The sequence below is a fragment of the Artibeus jamaicensis genome, unplaced genomic scaffold, assembly GCF_021234435.1.
Source record: "Artibeus jamaicensis isolate MK-2021 breed Jamaican fruit bat unplaced genomic scaffold, CSHL_Jam_final contig_233, whole genome shotgun sequence".
NCBI lineage: Eukaryota > Metazoa > Chordata > Mammalia > Chiroptera > Phyllostomidae > Artibeus > Artibeus jamaicensis.
The window spans coordinates 32,933,888-32,960,160 of NW_026521486.1; the positions used below are offsets into that span (position 1 = coordinate 32,933,888).

Below are 26,273 nucleotides of genomic sequence, written 5' to 3' on the forward strand. Positions count from 1 at the left end.
TTTATTGACGTAAATAATGTCGTCTATTTGTGGCATCCATCAATTAACTGTACTAAAACATATTACAACAGGTTTATTTTGTAAATACTGCATGAGGTACTTATTTTGTAAAAATTAGATAATGGAAAATTCTGACTTTTAAAGTTCAAGCATGTGTAAGTTATTCAAATTGACTTTCAACTAGTTAAAAGTAATTTCTTTTACTCTTTCCTAGGTTTTAACCATTTGAACAGTTTTTCCCTAAGCCTTTCCAAAACTAATTTGCTTCTTATTTGAGAGCCAAGTATGGAAAATTCTAGCTCAAAACTAAAGGTTTTCAAAGAGTTGAAAATACAGTGAGGCATATTAGTCAATTGTTTTCAGAATACTAGCTACCTTACAATAGATATCTATTGATACAAATGATATAGCTCCTATTAAATAACTTGACCCCTTAGGAAGTACATTAATTGCATTAGTATTAAATTAATAAATGTTTACATAATAATTATCTCCAGCAACACTCTGAAGGATTCATTTCTATGCTATATAGCACAGAGTAAGAAAAACATTTCCCAACAAGTTTATTTAGGCTGAGGGGGACTGTCAAAAGCAATTATGTTCTTATCCTGGGTCAGGCACACACACACACACACACACACACACACACACACTTTCATCCACTGAGCTAATATAAAAGCTCTGGGAAGTTTCTGGAATTATTTTAATTAAAATAAGGGGACTTGTTCTGTTATTAGCCTTACATAGTTTTTGGTTGGTTGTTTAGTTTTATTTTGCTTTCTCAACAAATACCAGATTACTTCTCTAGGTGCTGGGAAGTATAAAAATTAAACCTATACACGGACATGCACAAAACCCCTGCCCTAGACCAATTTTGAATTGAGTGAGGGGAATAAACATGCAAACCAATCCAAGGATTCAAGGAGCAATGCAGAAGAGTGCAGAAGGTGTTCTAGACACCTCAAAAAATTACCTTGTAAAAGAATGTTGAAGTAAGTAAAGTGTCTCTTAAAAATGGCTAGTTCAGGACACATGGACAATAACAAGGGGAGGTAGAGATGGGAGGGAGGCGGGGAGGGCTGGTGGGGTGGGGGTAAATGGCAGAAAACTGTACTTGAATAGCAATTATATATTTTTTAAATGTCTACTTCAACATCGTATTATCTTCCTGGGTCATTTTACTATCTACTTTCCATGTATTTTAATTGCTGGAGAATCACACAGTAAATCCCCACTGTTTAGTGCAACTAGGATGGCTCTTTTTTAACTGTCTTCTCAGATTGGTACTTAAAACACCCTGCTCTTGCCGCTCCAACTTTCAGGTAGAGGGAGATCTGTAAAAGTCTAAGACAGAAGAAAGTTAAAAAGTACACCATGGATGGGACTTTTGAAAGAAGTTGCTTTCTTTCATCTCATGGACCAATAGAGGAATTAGTGGGTTCTTTCTGCTTGGAAGGAGCCTTCTGCTGTTGATAGGAAATGGTCATCTGTGCAGGTAAAAGCAGGTAGGACACATACCTTGTAGCAAATTGTGTTTTATTTGGAAGGCAATGTTAAGTCACTGAAAGATTTTAAACAGAGAAATGACATCGTCTTATTTCTGTTTTAGAAAGATCAATTTTGTACAAGGGCTAGAACTGATTGGAAGAGGGAGAGACTGGAGACAAACAGATGTGTTAAAAATAGACCACCACACCCCCCCCCCCAAAAATAAATAAAATAAAATACTTAAAAAAAAAACAACAACAAAAAAAAAACTATTTTAGTTAATCTATTGAGAAATGATAATGGCTCACCTTTATCATAAGGGAAAGAGAGGCGGTAACAGATTCAGGAGACAGACTTGATCAGTTTGATGGGGAAAAAAGAGATTCAAGGGGAAAAACGGGGGAAGGGGGGGAACATAGTTTAGGCTATTTATGTAAAGAGGTATTAAACTGTTCAACTTCATTTCCGAATGATTGACTATTCTTCCACTGATTTGTACTGTGAGCAATTAATATGTGTTAATGTTTAGCTCTTTGTTAAAACACTTTATATATGTACATATCAATATACATATATGCATCCATATAGACATGTAGATGTTTATATATGTGTGTATATAAACATCTCATCTAATCCTCACAGCTCAGTAAGGTAGATATTTTAATTCTATAAATTAAAAACAAAACTATCTTCAGGATTGCACAGTAAGTAATATAGTCATTACTAATTTATTAAGAAATCATTATAGATCATTTTTAGAGCAATATTAAAATATAATTTAATTAAAATATATATCCAAAATAGATACAGTTATAGATATATTCATTTAATGTGTATTCACCAAACATGTATCAGACACTATGTGGAGGACACAAATGAATAATAGCTACAGTCCTTGCTTTCATGATATTTATAGTTATACAAATGAGACATACAAATATGGAATGTGAAATGAATAAAGCCATGTGATTAGAATCAAATGAATAAGGAAGGCAGTAATGACCAAAGAAGGAAAAAAAGTTATTTGAGCTGAAATTATTGGGGAAAGTATCAGCAAAGAGGTTGGTCTCAAATTAAAAAAAAAGAAAGAAAAGAATTAGAAAAGACAAGAGCCCAAGAGCTGCAGTGACTGGTGCCCACAGATATATAAATATTTGCTGAATGAATCCATGGGTGAACCTAAAAGTAAAGATTAGAAAAATGAGCAAAATGTCTTAATGGACTAGCCTGCAGTTGTATCTTTTTTCATGTAGTAGCTAACAGTGTTTAGAAGGTTGATTGAAGTCCACTGAGTACTTCAAATATCAGTGTAAAAATTTATACATGTCACGTCTTTCAACATTATGCACAATTCCCTTTGATCCTAAAAAACAACGAAATATCTAGATTTATATAACCTTTCTAAGTACTTTCTATATAACCCCTCTAAGTACTTTCTTAGTAAGAAACTATTTCTTTCCATTCATTTTTCTCATCTAAATTGCTAAAAATTAGTTTTCCAACACTTTAGTCTCAATACAAAAACTTTTCTTGGAAGTGCTTTATACATTTACTGACGACCTTGAAATTGCAAAATTTTAATGAACACAGTTGTGCAGCAACTGATATTGCTAATGGTGCCCTACTTTTTAACTATTTGAGTTTTCTTATATTAGAACATGCCCTTCTGATTCTCTTCATACCTTGCTCATGGTGAATATACTGTTTCCACAATAGGGTATCCTAGAATCTTTTCTTTGTTCATTCTTTAAATATTGGTGGTCCTTGAGATGCAATCTTTAGTGTTGCACTTCTCTCTCTTCACTTTATCTGAGTGACCTTATCCAATCTTGTGGTCCAATTGCCATATACAAACTAATATACTCTGAATCAGTGTCTCCAAACTAGATCTTTCCCACTATTTTTTTGGACAATCACTCCCTGTCTTCCCCAGATGTCCCATCGGACACTTTTTCTTCATATGTGCAGAAACATAATCCATCATCTTCCTCATAAATCCTCCTTCTATTGGTGCTATTTCTATCTCTTTTGGTGGCACCTGGTCACCTAGGCTACAAATACGATCAAATCCTGGATTTCTCCCTCTCTTTGACCTGTCATGGCCAATTGATCACAAGCCATTTTTTAAAATAAATCCAAGGCTTTCATTTCTTGCTACTAGAGGAGCCTCCTAATCACTCTTTGTGGCTCCAGTCCTCTGCTAAAGAAATTAATTCTCTATTCGGCTTTCAAGAGCACTCATTACAAACACACAATAAATATTCACTGGTTGTAATTAAAGTTTAATAAAATTTATTGATTGTGATATACTATGTGTTAAGGACTGAAAATTGCAAAAGTGAACCAGAGAAGTAAGTCTTGTCATGGATGGATGGATGGATGGATGGATGGATGGAAGAATGAACAAATGCCAGTATCATCCCACCTCTAGCTTTTAGCCTTTCAATATTTTTTTTGGTACCTCCTGCATCTAAAGTCTAAAAATATTTCCAAGTTGTCTCTTCTTATGTTCTTAACCTACTTACTTGTCATTTCTTGCCTTAGAATATACTCTCAAAACCAAACTCTATGTAGGTCCATGTATAACCTGTTTCAACCTTTGCTTTCTGGACTTTATCCTTGTGTTTCTGGACAAACACAAGAGACAATTCAGCCCATGTCAAAAGCTCAAGTTTTAGTAGAAGAAACAAATAGGTATAATAATAAGGAACAAATTAGTTTTTTTGTACAGGATTTATTTTGAACAATAATGGAGTTTTATATCAGCTATCAAGGACAAAAATGTAGCATAGAAAATGAAAGGGGAAAGAAAGGCCTAGAGTTTTGGGGATATGAGAAAAATAAGAACCTGGAGGAGGTAGTTAAAGTATTTTCTATATTTTCTAGAATATAAAGTATTTTGTACATTGAAGGCTTCTTTTATAATATTTCATAATTCATCTGTATTAAAAAACTTGATTTTTAAAGTAATTCATATCCCATTGGGTATAAAAAATAATGTGAATTTCCTAAATCTTAAAATGATTTGTGCTCATAAACAGAAACCCACTATCACAATGGCATCGCAGCACCTGAGCGCAGCCAAGGCATCTGTTAGGCTGAAAGATGTTCTATGTACAAACAGATGTTCTATAAAAACAAGACCTTCATCACAGTGAGTGTCCCAGATCACTTTAGACTTCCTGAAATCCAAGCAAACTGGACATGGCGTTCTTAGTGTAATAAGCTCAGCTCTCTCTCTATTTTTTTTGTCATTTTAGGTGGTTAAATCAGTACTTCCTCTAAATCAACCATGGAACCAAGTTAAGAAATTCAGAAAGATTGATATACTACACACAAGTAAAGGTGAAGGGGCTTCTAAGTGCATAAAATCTATAATACCTTTATAGATTTGCTAGAATAGTATATGACTTTACTATTTAAAATTTTTATGATAAAGGTCAATATTTTTGCAGTAAACTCATAAGATAAGTAATTGATATAAATATTTCACATGGATTTTATTTGATAAGGTAAAATAAATAAATCATCTCTTGTCTGATTATACTGCTATTTTAAAAGATGATATTTTAGGTAGCTGTTAATTCCTAACTTGCCACAGGCTCACTTTTTTTTCAGTAAAGTATTGTTTTAAATAAAAATATGTTTGTCTTTTTAATGTAGTATAACAAATAAAAACTTTATCCTACTTAATTTAATAGTTACCTAGTTGGCTAGTTTAGTAAAAGATTATAAACCCTTTATGAAACATCTTTCCAAATGAGAAGATATTTCTGTGCATAAAAGATGATAGCGTTCTTTCCTTACCTCTATTCCCATAAACCGAATGAATTGTGATACCAGTGAAAATTCCTGGATTAATTATCTGAGAAACTTGAATATCGCTGAAAAGGTGACAAGGAATCAAAGTCTCCTGTCCTTCTGTATTCCAGCATTACTACTAAGGCATCATTTATGCCACTATATAATTCATTTTTAAGCTGCTCAAAGAGAAACATTAGTTAAGGAACTTCTTCTTTATCCAGATCTATTATATTAGACTACTACGCCTAATTTTGCCTCTGCATCTTCTGAGGAAATAAGTGTTGCGGAGAAAAGCAAACAAGGTGATTCAGGAATTAGAAAGTAGGGATTTGTAAGAGGGGCATTTGCATGACCCATTTAAGAGCAAATCAAATGCTATTTCTCTTTCATTTTCCACTTTTGGTATTAAGGTTTAGCAAGCATTTCATTATTTGACACTTTTTTTGACATTTTTTTGACATTTTTATAACCTTTCCACTTTTCTATCAGGGCTTTTTGATATAATTCCTTCCTGCTGCAGTGCAGCCAGAGTCTGTGAGCTGCAGTTTGAGATCAGGAAGCTTCCTAATCCACATAAAAATAAGCCTATGGGTTATACATTTGAGCTTTCTAGGCGAATGGTGAATTTTAGACTTCCGAAAATTAACAAGTGTTAAGGAATTTCCCTTCTTCCTAAAAAATGAAACACAAGTAATTCAAATGTCTTGAATGGTCAGAAATATAATGACCCTAGAATAAACTCCTGAAATTCTTTTCATCATGTCACATTCAAAATTTTCAAAACCAGTTAATACATTTAATAAATAACTTTGACACATTGTACTTATACAATAATTTAACATCTTTTGAAATGCAAACACTCATCCTATCTAATTTTTATAATCTCTTGGGAAGTGAGTTGGGAAGACATTACTAAGGTCTGCAGCTACCATAAAGATTAAAAAGCTAAGACACAAAGAGAAAAATGACTTGCCCAAGAACATAAAATCATATGAGATGGGGTTGTGACCACAAAGTCTTCTAATACCTTGTTTAATCTTTTTTTCTGAAAGACTTTATTAAATCCAGACAATAGTTTCTATTATATCTTCGTGGTGCTTATCGGTAGCTTAACTCAGAGGGGTCAATATTTGAAGTTTTAAAGCCTGCATTTACCATCTCAGCCTTAGAATTTAGAGGCAATCTCTCAGTGAAAATTGTTCAAAAAGGAACAAAATGAAAAAAATTAAAATATCATAAACTGGGAATGGGACTGGTTACATGAAAAATTCATTTGGGGAAAAATATGCACACAAAAATGTTTATTGTCACATTGTTTAAAACTCAACATTACAGACAAACCTAAGCATACATTAGTGGGAAACACAAATAAAATGTGGAACATCCAGCTTAATAAAATATGGTGCAGTAGGAATTAGGTCTTAAAGTATAAAAGATGAAAGGTGGTCATAATGCAGTTTTTACTTGTGAGTAGAATATGCTCTTTTTACCCTCACAGACACTATATGTGGTATTATATACCATTATATGCAATGTATAGGTATCATAGGATACATATTATAATACACAGATATGCTAATATCCTACCTATATCTAAATATAAAAAGATGTATATACATTTTATACATAAATTTTTACATATTTATATCTATATCTAGTTCTGGAAAATATGTAGCAAATTGTTCACAGTAATTACTTCTGGGGAGTGGCATTATAAGAGTATATTATCACAGGCAGACAACTTTAGTTTCTATTTTCTATATTTCTGCATTATTTGAGGTTTGTGCACATGCTGTCTTTAATCTACTAGAAAACATGTGAAGGGTCAGTATGAGCTGACAATATCTAACAGGTTTAAGAAAAGTTTAAACATATTCTTTGAAAACAGAGCCAAAGGAAATTATGAGAGAAACCATACTGTTTACTTAGTATCTACAGTTCTCCTTGCCTCTGCTCTTTCTGCTGGCTGCAACGTGCAGAAGGTAGCAGGGAAGACACCTGGCAGGGAACTGGGAGCCATAATCTGTGCCTGGCAGTGTGGTAAAGAGAGGACGATCATGGGACTTGATATCATGGAGCTACTATACCAGCAATGAATGCCTGAAATATCATGTAAGTGAAAAAGACTTTTTTTTACCATGTTTAACCTAGTATTATTTTGGCCTTTTACAGTAAATAAATTTAACAGAGTATCTGATTTCACAGGACATTCCAAGAGCATGACTTATTCAGCCTTTGTGGATAATACATATCTGTGGTAGCGTTAGAAGCAAAATGCTATCTTAGCCTGTTTTATTAAATATTATGCGGGCCAAAAAGTCCATTTTTTCCATAAAATAAAACACACAGTTTTCATTTTCACCAATAACTTTGTTGATTTGGATATTTTGAGTATGTCATCTATCTCCTGCGTGGTATAATGTTGATTATTCTCAATTAATGTCTCAATTTGATCACTATCAACTCCAACTGGTCTATCCGACTGCAGAGCATCATCCAGTGAAACATCTCCATCAGGAAATTTCGCAAACCACTTTTGACCATTCGGTCAGTCCCAATACCCTCCCCACACTCTGCACCGATCTTTTTCGTGTGTGTTTCAGTTGCATTCTTACTTTTCTTGAAATAATAAAGCATGATATGCCAAAAATGTTGCTTATTTTCTCCCATCTTCAATATTAAAATGGCTACACAAAAATTCAACAATTTTGATTTTATTAAGTGCACATTGAAATGACAGCTGTCACAATACAATCTAACAAAATTTTTTTCTGTTTCCCTACTTTTCCTACCAACCTTATAACTGACGTTTGTTTTCTAATGGAACTTTCAACCATGAAAGAGCACATTTACTGGAGAATACAGTGTCTAGTTATCATTAATAGTTACACTTATTTACATAAAATCATATACTGGTGTTCTGGGCTTACATTGCCATTTGATGTCCTTAGCAAGTGCTGAGAATTTTCTCATGTTTTCCGTGGCAACAAAAATATGAAGTTAGAATTCTGAGAGTTAGGCTGGACTAGGTCAACTTCATAAGGTGATACCACATTCCAAGGCCTCTTGACTGAGAGCTCATAGTGTCATTCATTAGCTAAGCACTCTTTTCATTTGATATTATTACATTATCAAGAATGACAATCATGCCAAAAAGAAAATACTGAGCTAAAGGGGCTAATATTTAAATTGAATGGCATTCTTATGTTCCTAACTGTTAAAAATCAAATGATGTGGATTAAATATTAATATGGTTATAGTCTAAGACAATTTGAGGAATTCATGAAAAAAAGGGCTTTCATTTTTTGTTTGTGTGTGTGTGTGTGTGTGTGGGTGGGTGTGTTTGTGGTGGCAGTGTGGGGGGAATGGGCTAGATCAAACCATAGTCACTAACATAGATCAGTTATCCCCTCACTGATATGCTTAAATTTGTTATGTGTCTGTTTTATAAACAATAATGTGCAATATAAGCTATTATTTTTATACCATGTTATGCTACTTTGTCACAATAAAAAATACATCTATCTTCTTTTTCTCAGTGATAAAACACATAAAATTATTCTAAACCCTCCCATCTAAACTATTTTAGCAAAAAACATATTTTATTGACATACGAGAACTGGAGGGTGGCTGTTACCGTGTAATTCTGGAATGGTATATACAACATTGCACTTAGTTCTTTTTCTTTTTTAATCATTTCATATTCTTAGGCCATCAATCTAACTTCCTTCAGGTGGAAATTTAAATGATTGTTCAGGTACTGAAGCAATTCTTTAAAAATATAAATATTTTTACAGAGAACCGACTGAGGTTGCCAGAGGGGTGGAGGGCTGGGAGGCCGGGTGGAAAGGGTGAAGGGATTGAGCAGCACAGGTTGGTAGTTACAGAATAGTCATGGGATGTAAAGTACAGAATAGGGAACATAGCTAATAATATTCTAATGACAGCGTGTGGTGCCATGTGGGTACTGGAAACATCGGGGAAAACACTGTGCTGTACACCTGAAGCTAATACAAAGTAATACTGAATGTAAACTGTGACTGCAAAAATCATAAAGCAATAAAAAACAAAAAATAAAATAAAATGTGAATGATTTACAAGGAAGTCAAGTTCAACCAAAGTCTTTGATTTATAAGATATTTGGGAGCGGGGAAGGGATGAAAGGAAGAGCCAGTCACAATAATTCTTGCACACACAAACACAGCAGCCTGAGATATGATTACAGTCTCTTTTCTCTGCTTATATAGTACGTGATCCTGACAACACGTTTCCTGTTTTGTCAGTTTGATAAAGGCAGAACACGTCAATGGCTTTTAGCTTATAATTTGGTGATTGTTTCATCACTGACTGTCAATGACCTGTATGTCAGCTGACACGGTTAAATCAGAAATTAGCATGCAGTCTCCTAAATTGCCAGACACGAAGACCCTCTGCACATGAGATATAATGGAAACCACATGACACCCCATTAAACAATAAAACATGTGACATTAACTAAAAACAGGAACACATCAACAAATATGCCTGAGGAAGTTTATGGTATTTAACTCCTAAACATTAATTTTATTGTGGTGTATGAGGAACTAATTAACTGAGAGTTTCCTCTTTTATTGGAAGCGGAAACACTGTTCAGAAAACTGATGAAGAGTAAATACAACATATTTTAAGTTTATTAAGCTTGGCTCATCGACTTCTATTTATTTAAGCTAATCTCATAAGGCAATTTAATATTTCAATCAGTAACTCTATATGGCTATTTTATTTAGCACATTTCTGAAAAATTAATCAATGCATTAAAATGCAGAATGGGTATATGAATACATTTCTAGTTTCATACTGCCAAGACAATGACTAAATACATTTTTTAAATTATATGATCTTTTCCAACATAAACTCTGATAGACAAGTGGAAAATGGCAATAGAAAAACATTTAAAAGTCAGTGATTGTAATGAAAATAGTTAAGGTTAAGGTTATATCTATGAGATAAATGTTTCCATCAGCACTGTAATACTTTTCTCTAAACAATAATGTTTTACTAGTCAGAGGAAGCTTTATTCAGTTATGGCCAGAATGAATTTGAGCCTAGATAGCATATAAAATGCAGTTAATTACTGGGTGGGGTTTTAGAATAGGATCTTCTTTTATTTTTTGAAACAGGATCTGTGTTTTCCTGGCGTTATACTCAGTATTTATCATTTATATACAACTTAATAAGAGAAAAAATGGTGGGCACTCTTTCATATGTAATCCTATTTAATCTCTAACAATTTACTAGAATGGATTTTATTAATCCACTTTGTAGATGAGGGAGCTGAAGTTCAGTAACTTGTACAAGGACAATAAAAGTACCAGAAGGAGGCCAAACTTGACTCCAAGTCCACACTCTCTCACTCAAGTACCTCTTTATTGGTAGTTGCCTATTTGAGATTAGGTTAGTTAAAGCAAACAAACAAAACATTGGAATGTATAAAATCATACAGAGCAAGGAGTCCATTACTTACCTCTATAATATTGTACATGGTCTTGTAAATGCCAGATAAGTTTTATTATAATATGTATTCTGTTCTGTGGTTGAAATATGATAGGTGAACAACTTCCCAAAAAGGTTATAATAATTTTAAAAAGTGAATATATACTAGGCTAGACCAAAAGGTCCTACACTTTCTTGTATTCAGGCACCACTAGTGTGGCTCAAATAATTTCTCATGGCTCCCCTAGGACAAAAGAAATGTCCAACTATTCTATTTTATTAAGCAGTAAGGTCCAAACAACTAAGGTAGTTTATGTAGTGTCTCTGTATTTTCCTTGAAGTTTTAAAATGTGTTGTATGTCCCTGAGTATTAGCCACAGCACCCTGGGACCTTAGCACACACAGTTTGGAAACTATAACACCAGACACATGCCCATCAAAGGGGAAAGGCTCTATATCTGTAGCTATGTGACTGACACATTCAACTGGTCAGTTTGTGCTAAATTATCAAGCTGACTATTTTTTTACACTGTTTTATCATATATAGAGAAAATGAGTTATATTATTAGATTTTGCCTTTCTGTAGATTTTTTTAAAGATTTTATTTATTTATCTTTAGAGGGGAAGGGAAGGAGAGAGGGAGAGAAACATCAATGTATGGTTGCCTTTTGTGGGTCCCCTGCTGGGAAGTGGCCTGCAGGGAACTGGTCTGCAACCCAGGCATGTGCCCTGACTGGGAATCGAACCGCGATTGTCTGGTTCGCAGGCCCGTGCTCAATCCACTGAGCTACACCAGCCAGGGCTTCTGTAGATTTTTTATATCCACATAAAATGTCTTCATGTCAAAAACTTCGAAAGTATCTATTAGAATTGCATGACTAAAAATTAAACACCCAAATGGGAACAGCACTTGATCTAAGAGTGGGACGGAGGAAGCTGTGTGTTGGGGAAAGAGAACACAAAATCGGTATTAGAGAAATTGGTATTGACCAAACTTAGGACTTTCAACCACCTTATCTAAAAGCCTCTCTCAAGTCTAAAATGATAGGCCAAAACCAACATTCAAAAGTATTTTGAATTTTGGTACATGTTTTTCTATGATAAGCAAATACAAAACAGATGTCTTCCTAAGAACAAAAATTATTCTGCAGGCGTCAAAGGGATGTATATTTTACTTCAAAAATATCTATGCAATACAAGCTTTGCAGTTCACAGGTTGAAAAGTCTTTGGTTAAGAAGTTAGTGTTCCACTCAGACTTTCCACCAGAGCCAATGGACTGTGTCTCTAGATTCTTCCATCACCCAAAGTGTACTTCATTCATACACCCATTTAGTTTATAATTCAGATTTGGAACCTTCATGATTTTTCAAATGTATTTCAGAACTACGATGATCGTTTTCTAATTAGAATGAGCTAGTTCCCATAAATATAATTTAAAACTGATTTTTATACTGATATTTTTTAATGATGTGCAGCTATATTATGTAGATGTCTATTGCACACCACATCTCTAATTCTGCCATGATATTTCTTAAAGAAAAAGTATCTTTAGGTCCACAAAAAGCTTCTTTTTTGAGAAAAGATGTTAGCTAATTGTATGGTTAGGTCTCCTGACCTATAATTTTATTTTATTATTTCCCGTTGATAACATGTTAGCTTTTCTGTAAAGTTCCCGAGATTTTTATTTTATTTATTTTATCAAGACACATAGTCTAAACAAGAAAATTTATCAATACTTTCTATGAAGTTTATGAAAAGCATTTGAGTTACTGATAACAAATGGTATATTTTTCATATTTACTTGAAACTCATATCAAGATGGATGAGTCAGTCTCTGTCATCGACAACTATTAATATTAGTCTAAACAACTGAAAACCAGAGAAGTCACATATGGTTGACATCTATGAGAGGATAAAAATTAAGGCACATTGAAGAGAGGAGATGTTAGGATTTGTCTCTCTTCCTACCCCAATTGCTTCCCCACAGTGTAATTGGGTAGGAAGGAGTCTGAAGTATTTATCACTTCCACCAGACTCCTCAGTCAAACTGATTCAGTGTGTGTACCAGGGGGTCCACGAAGGTCGGCACTTTTTTTGGCTACTGACTTCTTCGTTTTACAGTTTGGCATGATGCTGGTTTCAAGCTTGCCTGCAACTGTAGAGACTTTACTGTATTTTATTTCCAAGGTTGTAAAAGAAGTGGCATTGTTTTATGACTTTAAGCACTGCAGGTACGAATAGCAAATGGTTAATACACGAACAATCTTCAAAAGCAAACATGTCTGCATGCCACATTATACTCACACTGAACAATTTAGTATGCCAACTCTGTCAACTGGAAGTGAGGCTGAGGTGTTCTTGACCTTTTCCAAGCCTACAGTTATGCTATTGTTCATACTCAATGTGGTTTTCTCTTCAGCACAATATTTGCTAATGGGACTTATTTCTACAGTTGCTTAAAAAGTTCTTTTTGGAAAACAGAACTAGTCTATATGTGTATACTGCAGGTACAGTCTGAGGCAATGGATGATTTTTAAAAGTGTCTTTTTTTTCATTTTAGTAACCAAGGTTACCAAAACCACATTGGAAACATATGTTTAATGTGAATAGTAATTCCTCAGGAAAATGGAAACAAAACAAAGCACAAAAATCTTTTATGGTTAAATTCCCAACATTTAGTGTGGCAATAGAATTTAGAATTCCATCTTTAGAATTTAAATTATTATTAGAATGTAAATATTTAAAATATATAGCCCTTAATTATTAAACATGTTGGTGTTTATAGATGTATTGATCTACAAATATAGAATGATATGGCAAATAATATTAAATGAATTTAAGGAGCCAGAGTGAGAATACTATCTTAAAACACAGGAAAATACTATCAAAAGAAAGATGTGCAAATATAGTGGAAACCCCACAAAGGGGACAGTACCATAAAAGTGTGAATTTTTATAGTGTTAAGTTTAGTTCAGTTTTTATCTGGACTTAATAGTTGCAATTAGGTATCTCAAACCACTTTGTATATTTGAAAACATATATCCTGTTTTTTCAATATACATAGAGGAATGTTTGAAGATTAGATATAAGTGGTAAATATGAAAATTCAAAATATCATTTGACAAGAAACATAGATCTGATTTTTATTAATATTGGATAGAGTTCTGCAAATATAATAAACACTGAGGCATAGGAATATGCTAATTTATTAACATATAAATGAATGAAAACCTACTGTTATTTACAAAATGATATTCTACATAAATATCTAAAATGATATTATTTCACTAATTGTTTTCAGTGGTGTTCTACTTTTATCAATGAAAATGTTTCAATAAAGTTGGTTTCCCTATATTCTTTCTAGCCCTGATAATGTTTTAGAAGATATTTAGCTTATCAGTTTAGACCCCTTTTGGAATTTGTTACTATTTTTATGTAACACATTATAGTTGGCATTTTGGCTATATAAATTTTAGAAAATGAAGTATTAGATTGTTTTCAAAACTGACAATGGTCCTGACTGATGTGGTTTAGTTGGTTGGATGTCTTCCTGGAAAGCGAAAGGTTGCCAGTTTGATTCCTAGTCAGGGCAGATGCCTGGGTTGTGGGTTAGGTCCTGGGATGGGGCACCAGTGATGTTTCTCTCACACATTGATATTTCTGATGTTTCTCACCCTTTGTTTCTCCTTCCCTTCCCCTCACTCTACAAATAAATCAATAAAGTGTTTAAAATATCTAACAATGTGCAATTTCACTTTTGGTGAAAAAGGAAGTCATAAAATGATAGGTATCTAAAATTAATAAGCAATATTAATGGTTATGTTGGTAACTTACCACTTAGTAGAAAATGCCCTTGTATTCTTTGTAATGTGTACCCATTCACTATTCATACAGTCATTTAACAAATAGTTTAATGCTATACTAGAATTTTAGATACAACAATAAGTAAGACAGAATCAGGACCTGCCTTCATAGAGCATGCAATTAAAGTGAAGAGAAAAAACAGGGTGGGCAAAAATAAGTTTATTGTTGTGAGTATGCAAAATGAAGCTTATTCTTGTTTTGAATATTATTTATTTATTATTGTATTAGTAACACAATATAATTATAAGCTACTTTTTCAAATCTCTTTATTCAGGATCCAAAGGAACCAGAAGAGAGATCTGACCAGGTCAACGGAGCTCTCTCAGGTCTGGCTTGAAAGAGGTTCAGAATATTAAAGAGAATGAACACACTGATAATTCCAGCCCAGAGTTAAGAGAGAGGTTTAGTCTAGGAATTAAAGAAGACAAGGGCACTTGGGCTGCTTGCATATAAACAACTATGGTACATTTACACAATGAAAAACAACTTCACTGTAAAAATGAAGAAAATTTTACCCTTTGCCACAGTATGGATGGATCTGGAGAACATTATGCTAAGTGAAATAAGCCAGTCAGAGAAAGAGAAATACCATATGATTTCACTCATATGGGGAATCTAATGAACAAACTGAACTAACAAGGAAAACAGAGACAGACAAGGAAAACAGAGACAGACTCATAGATGGAGAGCAGATGACAGCTTAGGGGGTGGAGGGATTGAACAAAAAGGAAAAAAGGACACACGGACATGGACAACAGTGTGGTGATTGCTGGGAGGTGGAGGGGTATGAGGGGATTACATGGTAATGGAAAAAATAAAAGAAAACCAGGGAGAAATAGGCTATAAACATAGGGTGGAGACAGATAATGGAAGAGTAACTAATTCACATTAGGAAACTGGGTGTACTAATTAAAGGGACAATGGAAAGTTATTGAAAAGCATATTCCTATCTTATCTATGCAAAATAAATTTAGCCTGAGTATTATATTCATATTTTAAGAATACACTGGAAATAGAAATTATGAAACTGAATTTTAAAAAGTAAATTTTGGCTTCAGAAGCACAGAAGTAATCTAAGCTCTTTTAAATACCAACATAAATCCTTTTCAATACCTTCTGTGTGTTCCCTCTTTAAAATAAAAATGCTATATGGGTGATCTCATTTCTTGGTGTGGCAGAAATGTTAAATTGCCTAATTTAACGCCATCTCCTCCACCCACTCCCAGATGAAAAGTCAGGGATACTTACTACATCCAGCCTTATAGCTGAAGCCTGGGGGGAGGAGGAATCCTTGCTGGGCAGCAGCAGCCAGTGTCCGTTGATCAGGAGGGAATACGGGAATCATTAATGGCGGTAGTTGACCTTGAACCTGCTGAACATGATAAAGTGGATCAAAGAGAAGAAGTTTGGGTGCTCCATGCTTCCCACCCTCCTTATTTTATAATGAAAGAAAATCATCTATTCAATTCAATACACTGGCATACAATTTCATTATAAGCCATGCTTTGGCATTACCTTAGGAAAATCAAAAGATAGTATAGTTGAAAGGTTTTTATCAAGTTCACTGTCTAACCTGATGAGTAATTTCCCTACATGATATCATTGAGAGTGATAAAGCATCACTATTTCACACAATAAGCCACCTTCTTATTGCATGAATAGTTAAAAAAAATTACCTCTTAGGTTGAACTAAAATCTCTTGCAAATCCCACCTGTTAGGAATAATTCTACTTTCTAAAACACAACAAACTAAAATAGTGTCATTTTATATGTGAGTAGCTCTTCATTACTTGAAGATAATTCTTATGTTTATACATAATATTGAAATTTTATAATTCTTGAATAAAATAGCTGGAAGAAAGCTTGGAGAGTAAGACTCCCCCCCCCTTTTTATAGAACTGGGGCTAAAAGACAATTTACTTGGCCATGGTCATTGAATGTGATAGTCAAAACTAGGTGTAGAATCCAATCCCTTAAATCCTGCCCTGTACTATACTATTGTCTTTGTCTATCATTTTTCAAGCTTTAAACCACTCCTCAAATGACAACCCCTGCATTGGTTGCTATATTTGGACTACACCTTAATTAGCTGACATAACTCTCCAAACAGTGTTCACACCAGCAAATGAATAATTCAGCACAATGGAATAACTATTTTCTTTGAACTGAACAAGAATTTCCAGAAGTATAACCTAATGCTGACATTTCTGTAGCTATTTCACATTAGTGACTAATGTAGACAATTTCATTAACTAAAATACTCAGGATAATTTTTTTCCAAATACTTAGCAATACCTCCTTGGCAAACATGATTATTGGTTAGTGTTTGTCACTGAATATGTGGATAAGAATTTACCTAATCTGAAAATCACCTATCAACACTCTATGTTCACTTATTACTCCTAAGTATTCCTATACACATTAATCCAGATAATGTTTCCAAATAACATTAATCCAGTTATTTGGAAAATATTTGATAAACATCTACTATGTACAAGAAAATGAACTAGGCAGTAGGAATATAATAGTGAACAAGAAAACCAAGATGTTATACCCATGAAGCTTACATTACAATGGGAAGAATAGTAAAACGTAAAATGGGTATACAAAAATAATTATGAATTCATTCGTTTTCTAGTCCTTACAGCAACTCTGAGATATCTCCCAGACTTGTTTTCCTTTCTCCCAGGGCACTGAACATCCTTAGGGCACTTATGATTCTTATAGTTCTCATCATTTCTCACTCTGAAAGTCCACCTTCAGTTTCTCCTTCATCTTTCACAGTAAACCTCTGATCTATTTCTGAGATTTTGATGGATGAGTGTCCTTTTGGGGTGGGAAGTGAGAGAGAGAGGGAGAGCATGGAAGGGAGGGAGAAAATGGGGGGGAGAATGTGTGAGAGAGAGGGAGAGTGAGAAATAAGCACCATAAGAATGAGGGATCTGCTTTCAGCAATGACTCCAAATTGGAAAGCATTTCTTTTAGCCAACAGGAGTTTAAACCTACCACTAGCATACCGTTTTAGTAAAACTAAAATGGAATACAGCAACCAAGAAAACAAAAAGTATCTTAAGGTTAGAGCTGAAAGTTATACCACTACAACCAGCATTTTTTAATATCCCGGGGAAAACATAAACCTTACGCAGAAAGCAATGAAAATCAATTGGTTAAAGACTCAAAAAATTAGAGATTACATAGTGAGCAAGTATATAGGAATAAGTAGCCTAAAATAAGAGATAAATATTGGAAGGCAAAACAGTATAGGGACTAGTTCAGTGTAAGCCGAGGATGCTGGTCAGAAGAGGATGCAAAGAGACACACAAAAAACCAGACACACTGGATAAGGGTTAACACCAGCTATTGTATATCCTTTATATTTCATTGTTAGTAAGTTATATTTTATATAGCACTTCTCTTCCTTTCTAAGACAACATTGGTTCTAAGATGTATCATAAATTTAATAGGAGAATTTTGGAGGGTAGAAGAAACAAAATGAAACACATACATGTATTATGAGAGCCATTCAAATTTCAGATACCTTATGATTTGGGAAAAATAACAGCTAGAATTGCAGACACAACAGGTTTTAGGTTTAGTGAAGTAGTTCTCAAGCTTGAATGTATATTAGAATCACTGGGCAAGCTCTGAAGAACTCCCAATGCTCCGACTGCTTCCCAGACCAATTAAATCTGAATTAGGGGTGAGACCTGGCCATCAGCATTTTTTAAAGCCCCCCTGATGATTCTAATGTGCATCTGAACTTGAGAAGTACTGTCTCAGAGAACGCTTTCAGTCACTGTCAATGCATCTTTTTGTCTTCTTCACTTTTGCCTTGAGTTACAAAACACCTTCACACACATCAGTAGTTGAAAGAGAGACTCTGCCTGACTTTTACAGGGTCTGGTGCCCACAGGATAAAATCAGACATTAAGCTACATTCCTCATAGAGTTCCTTCGGAATGAATCTTGTATCTGTTTTTTACATGCCCTTCTTAAAAAAAACAAAACCTTCTGATGGTTTGCTTTTGCCTAGCAATAATGACTAAGTCCCTCCGCCTGCAAGTTTCCTCACAGTTTGTCCGCTGTCTCTTTCCAGACAGTTCTGCTGTCCTCCTTCAGAAATCCTGTACTCTTGCCTCATGGACCATGAGGAGTTCTTGCATACTCGGTGTTTTTCCATGCTTGAATGCATTCAAGACTATTTCCTCTTCTGTTTTGAGTAATTTCTCTTTTCCTTTTCTTCTTGGCAAAACTCTATTTATTTTTCAAAGGCCTTTGAGACATACATAATGTCTCTGCCTGTGAAGCACTTTTTTCTTATGGTGCAAATTTTCAGGCAGAAAGAACTGTTACTTCTTTTAACCTCATAAAGCTAATGAAATACTTATTGTATTGAATAATAGTTACTTATAAAAGATGAGTTTCCCTATGACCTATGAGCTTAATAAGGAAAGAAGTTGCAATTTATTTATTATTGTACCATCAGAGCTCAGAACAATAGATGAAACTATTCTATGTATTGATAATTCACAAATAAAGAAGAATAAAATAAGCCCTGGCTGGTGTAGCTCAGTGGATTGAGCGCGGGCCTGGGAACCAAGCAACCATGGTTCGATTCCCAGTCAGGGCACATGCCTGGGTTGCAGGCCAGTTCTCTCCCTCTCCTTCCTTTCCCCTCTAAAAATAAATAAATAAAAACTTAAAAAAAAGAAGAATAAAATATTAGTCCCATCTTTCTAACTGTAGTCAGGTGTACCAACTCCAAATGTCTAAAAAAGTCATGTGGACTAAAAAGTTATTTAATGACCACAAAGGAATTTGATTTTATCAAGAAGAATAAAATACCAATTGTTTTGTGTGTCTATTCTTAAGATATAGCAAAACAGTCTTATATGTTATGATATATCCATGACTCTTGGAATTATGCATGTATGAAGAAATAAAAAGACTCCAGAAATATTAGAAATTTATTACATGCTTTTCTAATGAACAGGCATATCTGCCTATTATGTTTAGTAACATGTGTTGTTTATGGTTTACTTATTATAGCTTTGCAATGTGTTTTAATAAAAGTACTCTATTCTTACCATTTTGTTTTCAAATACATCCTGGCTTTTTTGATATCTATTTTTCCTATTAATTTTAGGACATAAAATTTCCATTTGAATTTATCAACCTGATGATTTGATGGCTAATAGGAGGTTATATCTTCCAATTTAATTAAATCTTATTTTGCTTTATATCATTCTTATAGTTTTTAGGTAACTTTATTTTTAAGATTTTTAAAAATATTTCTATTGCTATTGTAAAGAAAAATGTTTTTGTTATACTGTTTAACTGGTTGTTGTATGCACATACATTTTTCTACTTTTATATGACAATTTTTATAAGGTAATTCATTTATATTCTAATAATTGATAGCATTTTCCAGCTAAAAATTTTAGTATTTTAAAGAATAAACTGTAAGGAATTCCAGAGTTTTAAAAAACATGTGTATCCTCAACTTCTGTCTTATTACAATTATTGAAATTAATTTTGCTTGAGTAGTATAATTTGCTTCAGTGTATAAATTTTTCAAGATCCACACACATAAAATACACATGTGTTTTACATATAGAGCTATAGAGTTTTAAGGCTGGAAAGATCCTAAAGGTTACCTGGCACAACACAATCATTGTGCCCATAAGGAAGTAAGACTTAGCTTGGCCGTGTAAGTTGTTTAAGATTCCACATTTAAATAACAGCAAAGTTAACACTGAAACTACATCTTCTAACTCTGACTTTAGCACTCCTTCGCACTGTGGAAAGTGTACAGGGGAGAGGAGTGAAGCAGAAGGACCTCCAAGGGACAGACAGGAACTTGAAGAGAAAAATGAGCCGATTTTCATAGTCCCAATGATGGGTTTTCTTTAGAACATCATAGAAGAGATTATAGACCGTTGTACTAATATTGAGAATAAACTAAGAAGCAAAATAAATATAACCCAAAATATGTGGTTAGTGCACATAAACAACTAGAAATACACTTCAGAATACAACTGAATCTCATTATCTGCAGATTTTGTATTTGCACATTTGACTTCTCATTGAAATTTACTTGCACCCCACAAAATTTACTCATGCCAGTGCTTCTGCAGCCACAAACTTGGGCAAAGTAGAAAGAAATCTTGTTGGTGATTTGACCATTTAAAATGCATTTAGAATCAATAATAAAAAGAAGGTGTCTTTAAACAGAAACATGTAAAATACGGTTATGTTATTGATTGGTTGATGGAAATGGTGTGATTCGAGGCTCTTGGAAACCTAACTCTCTGTATATCCCCCTTGGGACAATTGCTCAGTCTTCATGAATCAGTGTTCATGGCAACTTCATGGAACACAAACAGTGCAAATAATGAGCATCCACTATATTATTACTACATATTAATTAATGTTCAGGTCACTGCCACTGAAATTTAGGCACTCTTTGGGAGAGAAGGACACATTACATCATCACAGTATAATGTTTTCTGGATAAATTCTAAAACTAATTTAGTTATAAGGGTTAGTTATTCCTTTTTGCATATTTGCCAGTGTTAAATATTTCCAAATCCTAGTCATTATTAATTTCATTTATTTCTTTCCACCTAATGAATAAAATTGCCTTTAAGCTCCTAATTAAGTTTTAAAATGTGTGACATTTATAATTAAGTTTCTGTAAAATACTTTTGTCACAAAATTTTAGTCTTTTTATTAGGGGTCATGTTATTCACAAGTTCAAAACAACCTATTAAAATTTAAGATCCTATTTTTTAACTCTAAAATGAAATACTATGTTTTAACACTTTTTATAATTCTACTACATAGACGGTGCATGTAAGACTTGCCCTCTAAAATCTTAAGAATCCAAAACAAACCAAATATATTATCGCACTGTAAAAGAGAAAGCAAATACTTATCAATTATTCATAGTTAAATTTTTATGTTTTATGTAAATATTTTATTGCAAAACCACTTTGGTGGTTCCTTGAAAGTAACATATCAAATAGATATTTAATATTACTAATTTACTTTCCAATTGCATGGGTCCGTTTTTTACTTTATTCATTTAATCAACATTTTTACTAAGCAGAACATACACTTTTTGGATAACTAGGGATACAAAGATAAATTCACATAGAATGTCTGCTCGCAAGGACCTGATTCTGGTGGGGCAAATGAACATTCACATTGCTGTTAATTCAACAAAATAGACTTGTATAGCACACTATGGAAGCACAGACAATAGACTCCTAACAGAAGTCAAGGCAGGCATCATGGAGATCGGTACAGCAGGTGTAGGGACAGGTAGTTAAGTAGGAGTTAGCCAGGCAAAGAGACGGGAGTGTGAGGCAAGGTTCTGAGAGAGGGAGGCATGAGCAAAGAAACGGGCAAAAAAAATTGTCATGTGAGGTGAACACCAGCAATAGTCTAGAAGAGCAAAAAATATAAGAGGGAACCAGTAGTGAGAAAGTCTGCCTGAATCAATGTGTGTATTGGGGTGAGAGACTTAAGATTCACCCCAACCATAGGCCCTGGGGAACCACTGAGAGATTTAAATTAGCTTAGGTAGAATGTTCTGCTGAGTACATGGAGAAGAGATTTGAGAGGCCAAGCATAGAGAAGAGGTAGGTCAATACAATTAATTAGGCAACAGATTATGAGGGTTTAGTCAGTAAGAGAAGGGTTATAAATGAGAAAAAGCCAATACATTATTTAGGGAAAATATGTAGAACGCTGATGATAGGTAAGGTTATAGATGTAAGGGATATATAAGAAATCTCTGTACATATGTGTAAATATATACAGGAGAGAACAAAAGTAGGTTTATAGTTTTAATATAAGTAAATGACAAAATACTAAGTAATAGAAGAATAAACTGTTTCAAGTACTCACAACTATAAACCTACTGTAGCCCACCCTGGTATATATAAATACTTGTATACCACACTGGTATGTATAAATATGTTGAAAACTTGGATGTGAAAAAAGGACAAGACTTAAAGATAACTCTTGGGTGTCGACTTTATGTAACTATTCACATATAAAAGAAAAAATGAGTAGAAGGGTAGTGATAGTTTTCATGGGAAGCTAATGAATGTGGTTTTGGATGTGATGCATTTGACATGCCTAGATAATATTCTACTGGATTCATGTTACGGGCAGATGGATATTCCAGTCTGAAATCAGAGAACAGATTCTTAGAGGCCACGGTATGGGGAGTCATTCGTTCACTGATGACAGTGAACTAGTTAATCTAGAAAGAGAAGAAATGGCTCATAAGATAAGAATAAAGAACATCACAATTACAGTGTCCCAGAAAGCAACAGAATTTCAAGATTGAGATAGTGACTAATAGTGAAAAATGTAGTGGAAAGAGTACTGAAGATACAAAAAAACAATTCTAGAATTGTTCATTAGAAGATCGTGATAATTCTAATAACATCAAGTCCATTAGAACAGAGGGTAGAAACCACATTATGAAAGGTTGAGGACTGAATGACAAGCAGGAAAAAAGAGAAGGCAGACACATACTATTCTTCAGAGAAGACTGGATGAGAAGTCAGGAAACATTAGAGAGAAGCTGCATGGGATACATGGGTTTTACTTAGGTTGCAGAGTTTTGAGTACATTAATTGGTTAAAAGGAACCAACAGAAATTAAAATTTTTACATGTAGGAAGGAGGAAAACTAAGTGGTGAACAAACCACAATTTCAGAGAAGAGTGAAAAACAAGTTAGGAGAATAGATACTACTTTTGAATTGGAATGGCATCTCATCCTCTAAGCCCTGAGGAGGAGAGGTATATAAGTGAAATAAGAAGGTATGTTTTATATATAGTTAGGGAAGTGAGAAGACAAGGAAAATCAGGGCTGGTGGAAGGTATTTTCTCATGATGGAGGCAAGGTCATATTGTCACTGTAAAACTGTCTGTTGGAGCACCAGCAAGTCACTCCCATTGGCCAAGACGGCAGCAAGGGGAGCTTTTTACACCAAACATGTGAAAGCTAGCAAAATAATTGGATAGGAAAAAAGTCATTTTCCCCTCTCTCAATACCAGATGGGGGCCGGGACCTCGGAAGGCAGGCACAACTTGCCACAGGGATCAAAATGGCTTGGTGGAGGGGGCATGGTAGGCCAAAGAGGCCTTTCAGTTTAGCCTGGGGAAAGAAGGGGTCGGTTGGGAAATGGACTGACTGAAGCACAGAAAACTTGGGAAAGTTGATTGGTCATTTTGAGAAAGCACCTGGTCTGTCCCACACCCAATCTCATCCCTGGGGATAAAAGAAGCTCTTGCTTGCTTGTGACCTGAACTAGCACAGCAAACTTGTCTATTCTCTCCATGGCCATGTGGCCTTAGCAGCCAAGTGACCCACGGCCTCCAAAATAGAGCTTCCCTCCCTCTCTCTGTTGCCAACCTGGTGATGCACTTAACCGTGGGTGTGTGCGCCCTCTCACCCGGGAGCACATGGCCGTGTGGCACTGGCCACTGCATGATCCGGGGCTGTGTGGGCTCCACACACAGGGTCCAGGAGGAAGCCTGAAATGGACAGCATCCAAGGACAAGCTAACTACATGGATGGGGACTAAAACCACTTAGCAGACACTTGCAATTTCCAAATGGCTGTAGTTTAAAATGGAGCAAGAACTCAGGATACTGGCTTTTGTCCTGGCCTTGCATGGCCTTGCTTGACCCTTGCATGGACTTTTTCCATTTCAGAAAGTGGCAGTGGGCTTTGAGATGGGAGCCCGCCATTCTCTCAGGTTGGACAGCACCCGAATAAAACCTCTTTCCTTTTGCACCAGCATCTCCTTCATGATTTCGGTTTTGTGGGGACAGGAAGCTGAACCTCCATTTTTGTTCAGTTACAGTATCTTAAAAATCAGAGAGACTGGGAATGAGGGAGTTCAGCAAAGGTAAAGGCATTCAATGATCATTGTGAGAAGTGAAAAATAAAGTAAACCATGGAAAATTACAAAGAGCGATAAAAAAGTCTAAGGTCTGGGAAGTGACTACATAAATTATGATGCTTGTCAGTCTTCTCTGTTGTGTGTGTGTGTGCGTGTGTGTGTGCTTTTTTACAGAGTACCTGGCCACTGTGGATGAGGATCAGAGAAGGTAATTACAGCATTCATGTTGGGGAAAAAACAGGGCTTGGGGGCACACCAACAAGCAGAGGTTAGGAGGAAATCAAAGTTGCTTTTGAACAACAATTGGCTTTTGGCTTTAGCCCATCCTGGAAGGCGTTACTACCTAGGGGAAAATAGAGCAACCAAAGAACCAGAGAAATGCCCATGGTATCAAGGAGCAGTTTGTATGAGAGCTCAAACAAGGCATTATGGTAGAAGACTTTTTAAAAATACACACACAAATGTCAAAATGAAAGGCAGCTCTGTGATTTAAGTCAGCGCAATTTCAAATAAAATGTACAATCGGAAACTTTTTCAGTGTTCAAGTGTTTATTCCAATGACTGTCATAGTGTTCAAGCATGTATCATCTTTAGGGATCAGCTCACCTACAACCGAGATTCAGCCACCTTCAGTGGGGAACACAGCAGCTGTTTAGAAGCACATAGTGACACTATACAGCAGTTCTGAGAAAATGAAGAATATAATATCCAAATGAGATTACAACAGGGGTTTAGGTTGGAGGATATAATTACCCAAACTGGAGTCACCAGGATAACAAAGTTGACTTTCCACCATTTACAAGAAGAGGCATGGGATCTTCAATGGCCAGTAATTGTCTGTGATTTTCCATTTCATGGAACAGAAAGTTGATTTGCCAGTTTATCCCACCCAATGCAGGTCTTTAGAAAAAAATAGCTATGCAAAAATTAAAAAATAAAGGAGTCAATTTATTTCCCAATTAATCTACTAGGAAGACTAAAAATGTCTCATTGAGAGATAGATATGGGAACATAAAAACACTGCTAAAATTGAAATCCCTAACTCTCACTTCCCAACAGTCACATTGGAATTGTATCACTTCTAATTTCATTTGATTGAAGACAAAGACGAAGTAGCCATATTCTTTTAGAACAAAAATGAACAGCCATGTGGATTTTTTACATAGTACTCTTCTTCGGCAAAAAGCCACAGAACTTTTTTAAAAAATCGTTTCCAAGGATGAAAGTGACTTTGCCAAGCAAAGTGGCTTCAAAACAGGCCTCAAAAATACTAATAGAAAGACAGATGGTTCTACTAAGAGCTTGGCTGCCAAAATAAAAAAAAGTAGGAAAAAAAAAAAGAGTGATGCTATTGAAGCTGACTGCAAAGTTATCTGATGACTACAAATACTTTTGTCCCACTGCAAGTGCTAACTCTGCCTCCAGGGCTGATACAGCCAAAATACTAACTTCCCCACATTTGATCCTCTGGTATTCCCACCCCTCCTAAACAAAACCTGTCAGTGCCAAACCCCCCACAAAACAGCACTAGCACAAACTTACTGGATTTTGACTGACTCTCTGCGAAAGCAAAATACTGCATTGGAGGACTCCTATTTAGGAAAAGACCCACAAGGAAAATTGCTTTTTCCTTTTCAAAACTGCCCATCACATTTCCTTTTTCTAATTCCTTTTCCTCCTCCTTCCAGTCACCAAAGGGCCCCTGGGCCCTCTG

The 26,273-nt window shown here is 34.9% G+C and overlaps 1 protein-coding gene across 14 annotated transcripts in view; it reads right to left on the bottom strand.

Annotated features, from left to right (window-relative positions):
* SOX5 (SRY-box transcription factor 5) overlaps positions 1–26,273 on the bottom strand; it is a 929,786-nt gene that overhangs the window by 111,969 nt on the left and 791,544 nt on the right. For 12 of the 14 annotated variants that reach the window (XM_037144816.2, XM_053661997.1, XM_037144815.2 and 9 more), the window contains one exon: positions 15,878–16,001. In XM_037144816.2, coding sequence (XP_037000711.2) covers positions 15,878–16,001 — 124 coding nt within the window. The remainder of the gene's footprint in view (positions 1–15,877; positions 16,002–26,273) is intronic. The other 2 variants (XM_037144820.2, XM_037144813.2) reach the window with 1 other exon arrangement.